This window comes from Dama dama, chromosome 31 (genome assembly GCF_033118175.1).
Source record: "Dama dama isolate Ldn47 chromosome 31, ASM3311817v1, whole genome shotgun sequence".
Classification (NCBI taxonomy): Eukaryota; Metazoa; Chordata; class Mammalia; order Artiodactyla; family Cervidae; genus Dama; species Dama dama.
The window spans coordinates 46,295,786-46,304,258 of NC_083711.1; the positions used below are offsets into that span (position 1 = coordinate 46,295,786).

General features: G+C 36.1%; 1 protein-coding gene across 1 annotated transcript; it reads left to right on the plus strand.

Moving 5' to 3' along the window:
- Positions 1–7,546: 7,546 nt before the first annotated feature.
- Positions 7,547–8,473, plus strand: LOC133050138 (olfactory receptor 5K3-like). The gene has a single exon (XM_061134270.1). It carries the CDS (start codon positions 7,547–7,549, stop codon positions 8,471–8,473), a length of 927 nt encoding a protein of 308 aa, XP_060990253.1.

Below are 8,473 nucleotides of genomic sequence, written 5' to 3' on the forward strand. Positions count from 1 at the left end.
CTTCTCCAGGGGATCTTCCCAACCCAGGAACAGAACCAGAGTCTCCTGCATTGCAGGCACATTCTTTACCAACTGTACTATCAGGGAAGCCCCTGAAAGAGGTGGGACAGCAATTAATGGTGTTTAAGAAGGCAGTGCATCAGAAGCATTCTGCAACTCGGAGTAAGCCCAGAACCACCATAGCTCTTACCAGACCCATGTAGAGTATCCACTCCAGCTCCAGCACTGCTTCCTTCTGGGATGTGGGCACTGGTGCTGGGAGGGGGAGAACCCACACATAGAAGGAACAGAGCTACCTGAGACTTGACACCTCTGGCTCCAACCTTCTCACCTCCCGCCCTGCCTGCTACCAAGGTGATAACTGTCAGGACATCCAGAGAAAACGCTAAGTCAGATGCAGACTTCCCACCAATTCTACTAGGCATAGGCAGACTGTACAAGCATGCTCCCACAAAAGGACACCATTTTAAGACCAAAGTAAGTAAATGTTTCACCTAATTTCACAGAAAGAGAGAAAGTGAAGCAAAAATGAGGAGACAGGCAAATTTGTCCATTAAAATAACAGGACAAAATCCATGAAATAACAACTAACAAAACAGAAATAAATGATTTGCCAGATAAGGAGTTCAAAGCATTAGTAATAATAATGCTAACTGAATTAGGGGAAAGAATATATGAATACAATGAGAATTTTAACAAGGAATTAGAAAATATAAAAAAGAATCAATCAGAACTGCTAAGAGCAGACTAAGTGCATTCATCATACACACAAATGATAACTATGTGAGGGGATGATATGTAAGTTAGCTTGACTGGAGTAATAACTGTTCTATGTATATGTTAAATCATGTTGTACATCTTAAATATATACATTTTTATTAAAAGTGCATAGAAATATTATAAAAGAAATAACATTACCTAATTTCAGAAATGAACTCGGTTCTTACCTACTTCAGGACTGACTGGTTTGATCTCCTTGCAGTCCAAGGGGCTCTCAAGAGTCTTCTCCAACACCACAGTTCAAAAGCATCGATTCTTCAGTGCTCAGCTTTCTTTATGGTCTAACTCTCACATCCATACATGATAACTGGAAAAACCATAGCTTTGACTATACAGAACTTTGTCAGTAAAGAGATGTCTCTGCTTTTTAATATGCTGTCTAGGTTGGTCATAGCTTTTCTTTCAAGGAACAAGCACTTTGAGTTTCATTGCTGCAGTCACCACTTGCAGTGACTTTGGAGCCCAAAATAATAAAGTGTGTCACTGTTTCCGTTGTTTCCCCATCTATTTGCCATGAAGAGATGAGACCGGATGCCAGGATCTTAGTTTTTTGAATGTAGAATTTTAAGTCAGCTTTTTCATTCTCCTCTTTCACTTTCATCAAGAGGCTCTTTAGTTTTGCTTCACTCTCTGCCATAAGGGTGGTGTCATCTGCATATCTGAGGTTTTTTATATTTCTCCTGGCAATATTGATTTCAGCTTGGACTTCATCCAGTCCAACATTTCGCATGATGTACTCTGCATATAAGTTAACTAAGCAGGGTGACAATATACAGCCTTGACATACTCCTTTCCCAATTGGAGCCAGTCTGTTGTTCCATGTCCACTTCTAACTGTTCCTTCTTGACCTGGATAGAGGTTTCACAGGAGGCAGGTAAGGTGGTCTGATAACACCACATCTTTAAGAATTTTTCACAGTTTGTTGTGATCCACACAGCCAAAGGCTTTAGCATAGTCAATGAAGCAGATGTTTTTCTGGAATTCCCTTGCTTTTTCTATGATCCAACAGATGTTGGCAATTTGATCTCTGGTTCCTCTGCCTTTTGTAAATCCAGCTTGAACATCTGAAGTTCTCAGCTCACTCAATGTTGAATCCTAGCTTGGAGAATTTTGAGGATTACTTTGCTAGCGTGTGAGATGAGTGCAGTTGTGTGGTAGTCTGAACAGTCTTTGTCATTGCCTTTCTTTGGGATTGGAATGAAAACTGATCTTTTCCAGTCCTATAGCCACTGCTGAGTTTTCCAAGTTTGTTGGCATACTGAATGCAGCACTTTCACAGCATCATCTTCCAGGATTTGAAATAGCTCAACTGGAATTCCATCACCTCCACTAGCTTTGTTCACAATGATGCTTCCTAAGGCCCACTTGACTTCACATTCCAGGATGTCTGGCTCTAGGTGAGTGATCACACCATCATGGTTATTTGGGTCATTAAGATCTTTTTTGCATATTTCTTCTGTGTATTCTTGCCACCTTTTCTTAATATCTTCTGTTTCTGTTAGGTCCATACCATTTCTGTCCTTTATTGTGCCCATCTTTGCATGAAATGTTCCCTTGGTATCTCTAATTTTCTGGAAGAGGTCTCTTATCTTTCTTATTCTATTGTTTTCCTCTATTTCCTTTACATTGATCACTGAGGAAGCCTTTCTTATCTCTCCTTGCTATTCTTAGGAACTCTGTGTTCAGATGAACTAACATGTATAAAATAAATATGCAGAAGGATATATTGTACAACACGAGAAGTAGCCATTATTTTATAATAGCTTTAAATGTAATATAACCTATAAAAATATTAAGTCACTATGTTGTACACATGACCTGAATGTAATATCATAAATCAACTGTATTTCAATAAAAGATAAAACAAATGATAGTTTATAGTTTATATTCTGGTAGATAGGACAGACATTTTCTAAATGATTATACTAAATAATATTATGATTGGGGAAGACTTTTTGCCTCTACCTGAAGTCAACATGTTAGGATGCAACAAGGTTCAACAGGGAAGCCTGGAGTGCTGCAGTTCATGGGGTCGCAAAGAGTGGGACACGACTGAGCAACTGAACTGAACTGAACTGACTGAAGCTTCAACTACACAATTCTCTGATATATTCAACCAAGACACACAAAGTCACACTTGGGGAAAGTGGCAAATGCATTACAAAAACAGATAATTATTTTGTAAATGAAGAAAATGAAAAAAACAATTTAAATAACCCAGGAAAGTCCCTCAAGGAGATCTGATTTGAGTCAAGAATTAGTAGGATAAAAAGGAGAGAGAAAAGAAGGGGTTAGGTGAGGGAAATGTTAAGAATAAATTAATGAAACAGGTGCATAAAGGAACAGCAGAGGGATAAACATGGCCAGTATCCTAAGGTGAGAAGTCAAGCTTTAGTTTAAGATGCAGAGATAATGTAGAGCATCTGGAATACTGAATTAAGGAAAATGGGTTTGTTTATTTATTTATTTATTTTTATTATTTTTTTGTTTGTTTGTTTTTTAATTTATTTATTTTTTTATTAGTTGGAGGCTAATTACTTCACAACATTTCAGTGGGTTTTGTCATACATTGATATGAATCAGCCATAGATTTACACGTATTCCCCATCCCGATCCCCCCTCCCACCCCCCCCCCACCAGACCACTTTCAAATTCTTGAGCAAGGAAGTATTTTTTTCATTCATGGGACAAAAATTTGATGCAAAGTACCACATACTATTGAAGGTGTAGGAAATATACAAATGAAAGTAACCGAGAAATCACCTCCCTCTCAAGGTTATACACTAATGGTGGTTGGGGAAATGGGACTGACCAATTATTATACTGATGATTAGTGGAATGAAGTGGGAAAAAATCAAAACAGGGTCAGGGTAAAAAAGATAAAGGCAGTTGGCGTAAATTGAAAAGAAAGGAGAATCATCACAGTAATTCATTTGTGGGATTACATAATGATATCAGAGTCTCCAGTGAGATTTTTGTAAAACAGCAAAACAAATTCAACTCACAGAATGAAACTGAAGACCCTACCACATTTTTCACTCTTTTCGCAAAATCTAATCATATTTCATGAGTTGTATTAATTCTCCCTGTCAAAAAAGAAAGGTCAAGTCAATATGACATTCTTTCTGCTCATTTCACATTTAGGTAGTAAATCAAAGAGAATTTTTAAATGAAGTCAGTTACATAATAATCAACAAGGTGATCAATGAATGATGTTAGGTTACTTCACTAAGTAACCTTACTGAAGATAATTTGCTTTAACCTCATTATCTCACAGGTCATTTTTATATGTTTATGGATTAAATCTCCCCACAGAAATACCCTGATGTTATTGCAGGAAATCCCTTAGGATTTGATGGAAAATTTTAACTTTCCATTGTTAGAAACATACTTAATGACTCTGACCTCTTTGTAGTCTCCCAGATTTTCATTTTTTAATCCCAAATGTTTTTGAGACCAAGGTTTATATTCTGAAATTCTAAGGCTTAACATCAAGAAGCAAAAATAAGGTGCTCGAAGACTTTACAGTGTAAGTTACATAAGGGAAGTATTTTTACTTATTTTTACTTTTAGTATTAGCATCCACTAATACATATTTATATGAATTATTACACATTTTTTCCTTGATGTTAGATTTCAACTACTCAGTGATCTTTACAGATCTTCTCAAAACTGAAGGTTATGGGAAACTTTTAATCTACTTGTATATCTACTTCAGAAAATCTTACATAATTTTTGTTGAAATAGAAAAATAATAGATGAGTCAATTCAGATTAATGAAATGTGTAGGATATTTTGATTATATAAATATATGCACACATATATAATATTATACATACATACATATATATAAATATATATACATACATATGTATACATATGTATACATACATATTATGTATACATAAATATATATACATACATACATATGTATATATACATACATACATATATATAAATATATATATATATTCATATATATATATATATATATATATATATATATATATATATAAAAGACACATAACATTGTGTTAATTTAAATCCCCTGGAGAAGGAAATGGCTACCCACTCCAGTATTCTTGCCTGGAGAATCCCATGGACAGAGGAGCCTGGCAGGCTACAGTCCGTGGGTCACAAGAGTTGGACATGACTTAGTGACTAAACCACCAAGATACTGATTTGATAAAATGGTAAATGCAAATATGATTGCCATTTATTGAAGCAGTAGTTGGCACTCTAACACATCACACAGTTGTCATTTAGTCTGTTAATAATTTTGATGATAATGATAAAATATTGTTGGTTTACATCTACTATACAATGAATTAGATTTCCAGGAATTATTTGTTGCAAGTCTGTACCCTTAAACAGGCTTCCTTTGGTGACTCAGTGATAAAGATTCTACCTGCCAATGCACGAGATGTGAGTTGTATTCCTGAGTCTGGAAGATCTCTTGGAAAAGGAAATGGCAACCCACTCCAATATTCTTGCTGAGGAAACCATTTGGACAGAGCAGTCTGGCCGGCTACAGTCCACAGTTCGTAAAGAGTCAGACAGGATATAGCAACGAAACAACAGCTGCCCTTGAACACCATCTCTATTCCCTCAACCCTTATTCCCATGTATCCACAACTGCTTTTACGAATTTGGGTTTTTTTTTTTAGGTTCACATGTAAATAGTATATGTCTTCTTCTGTCTGACTTATTGCACTTTGTATGATGTCCCATCCATACTGTCACAGAAGACAGGATATTCATCTTCTCAGGGCTAAACAATATTTGATTGTATAGAAATACCTCAGTTTCTTTACCCATTCACCTTTTAATGGGCACTGAAGTGTTTCCATATCTTGACTACTGTAAATAATTCTGCAATAAACATGGGAGTGCAAATATCCCTTTGATAGCCTGCTTTCATTTCCTGAGTATATAGCCAAAAGTGGAATTCTGTGATCATTTGGCAGTTCTATTTTTAAGTTTTTGAGAAACCTCTATATTGTTATCTTTAGTGGCTGAACCAATTAGCATTACCACCAACAGTGCACAAGATTTCCCATTTCTCCACATCCTTATCAATGCTTGTATCTCTTGTTTTCTTGATGATAGGCATTCCGACAGTGTGAGGTGATATCTCATTGTGCTTTTTATTTGCATTTCCTTAATGATTAGTAATGTTGATCAACGTTTCATGTTTCTGTTGAACATTTAAATATTTCTGGAAAAATTTCTTTTGAGTTACTACGCCCATTAAAAAAAAAATCCAGTTGTTTATAATTTTGTTATTGAGTTGTATGAATTTCTTAATACACTTTAAATGTAAACCCTTACTTTTTACTGATAAGTTTGAATAATTTTCTCTGTATATTCTTCTTAAAATTAAAAGGCTCAGTTTGCAGAAGAGGTCGCTAAGGATAATCGGTAGGATCATCGAAGAAGTCATTAAGGGCCATTGACAGGACACTGAAAACCATTCCACTCATCTCAGGTCTCCGGAGTGGAGGTAGGACTGGAATCAACAGTGCTTTTCCCCATAACACCATATAGCCATCTTAAGAAGTATAAGTCACAGTTAAACTCAAGATGCCCATAATTTAATAAGGGAATTCTCCATACACATATTTTCAAAAAGCAATGTAAATTACACATAAGGCATTCTAAAACATGTTGTGTACATAAGACAAGCATAAGAGTAGAGAAAACGGAGATAAGTTTGGCCCGGGACATTTAGTTATATGCTTATGAGGTAACATTTTACATAAATTTGCTTTACAGAGAGGAAACAAAGATTCAGATATATGGGTAAAAATCAACAGGAATATGGCACAGACAGAGCCAATGTTTATAGAAATGTGTATGACACTGGGGAAAGGAATGAAAACAGTGAATGATAATCAACAGATAATTAATCCCTTAGCTTTCCAAAATTACTTTCTATAAAACTGAATAGTCCCTTCTTTAATCCTTAGTGATCTTCATGTAATTTCTAACATACAAATTTAACATATTTATTGTATGCTATTTTTAAATATTCACTCCTCCGAGAAAACATATGAAAACCTTTGCTCAAAAAAAAAAAAAAAAAAAACCTTTGCTCAAGAGAAAATATCTTTCTGACCTACTTCAGTCTGTGTAACAGGCTCTAGTATCATGTGTAAAATAGATAGCTGGTAAACAGTTGCTATATAATACTGGGAGCCCAGCCTGGCACTCTCTGATGACCTAAAAGGGTGCACTGTGGAAGAGGCGGGAGGCTCAAGTGGGGGGTGATATAGTTATAATTACAGCTGATTTGCGTTGTAGGGCAGAAGCAAATACAACATCATAAAGCAATTTTCCTCCAATTAAAAATTTTAAAAAGCGAAAACAAAAGATCTATATACAGGAAAATGAGTTTTGATTTATTTTTAATTTAAAATTGACAATGAACTTATTTGAGAACACTGTGACAAATATGGGTACCCTAGGTATGTACAGTAGCAAAAATTCATAAAGACATATCTTTTCCACAGTAACCATCTTCCCTAAAATGATCGAAATAGTCTCACGAATCTTGAGTTTGAAGAGCTGAGGTCATAAAAGATGATATGTTAGTGAAACAAATGTCCCCCAGAAGTCTGTGTGCCTATATCACAGAGACAGTATTAGAAGCTTGAAGAAAAAGCTCCTCTCATCACTGTAAAAAAACATATGTTGGGAAAATTATACACACTCTAGATTAGAATCTTACATCTCCATAATTTCTATCTCAACAGACAACATAGAGATGACTCAGGATAACCTCTCCTTGGCAACTGAATTTACCCTGACAGGATTTACAGACCACCCACAGCTGAAGCCCCTTCTGTTCCTGGTGTTCCTCACCATCTATCTGATCACCATGGTGGGGAATCTTGGCCTGGTGGCATTGATAGTTACAGAGCATCGTCTTCACACACCAATGTACATCTTCCTGGGTAACCTCGCGCTGATGGATTCCTGTTGCTCCAGTGCCATTACCCCCAAGATGCTACAGAACCTCTTTTCCAAAGACAGAATGATTTCCCTCTATGAATGCATAGTACAATTTTATTTTTTCTGCCTTGCTGAAACTGCAGAATGCTTTCTTCTGGCAGCAATGGCCTATGATCGCTACGTGGCCATCTGCAAACCACTGAAGTACCACACCATGATGTCACAGAAACTCTGCGCTCAGATGACCGCGGGGGCCTACACAGCTGGGAACATTCATCCTGCGATTCATGTAGGGTTTCTGTTTAGGCTAACTTTCTGCAGGTCTCATCAAATCAACCACTTCTTTTGTGATGTGCTTCCATTTTACAGACTCTCTTGTGTGGACCCTTATATCAATCAACTGATGGTATTTATCTTTTCAGGGTCAATTCAAACCTTTACTATTACCACAGTAATAATCTCTTATCTTTTCATCCTTTTCACAATTTTCAAAATGAAATCTAACAAGACCAGAGGCAAAGCCCTATCTACTTGTGCGTCCCACTTTCTCTCTGTCTCAATTTTCTACGGTTCTCTTCTCTTCATGTACATTCGACCAAGTTCAGTTAATGAAGAAGAAAAAGACATACCTGTTGCTATTTTTTATACTCTAGTTATTCCTTTACTAAACCCTTTTATTTATAGTCTAAGAAATAAGGAAGTAATAAAAGTCATGAAAAGAATTATGAAGATTTCATAA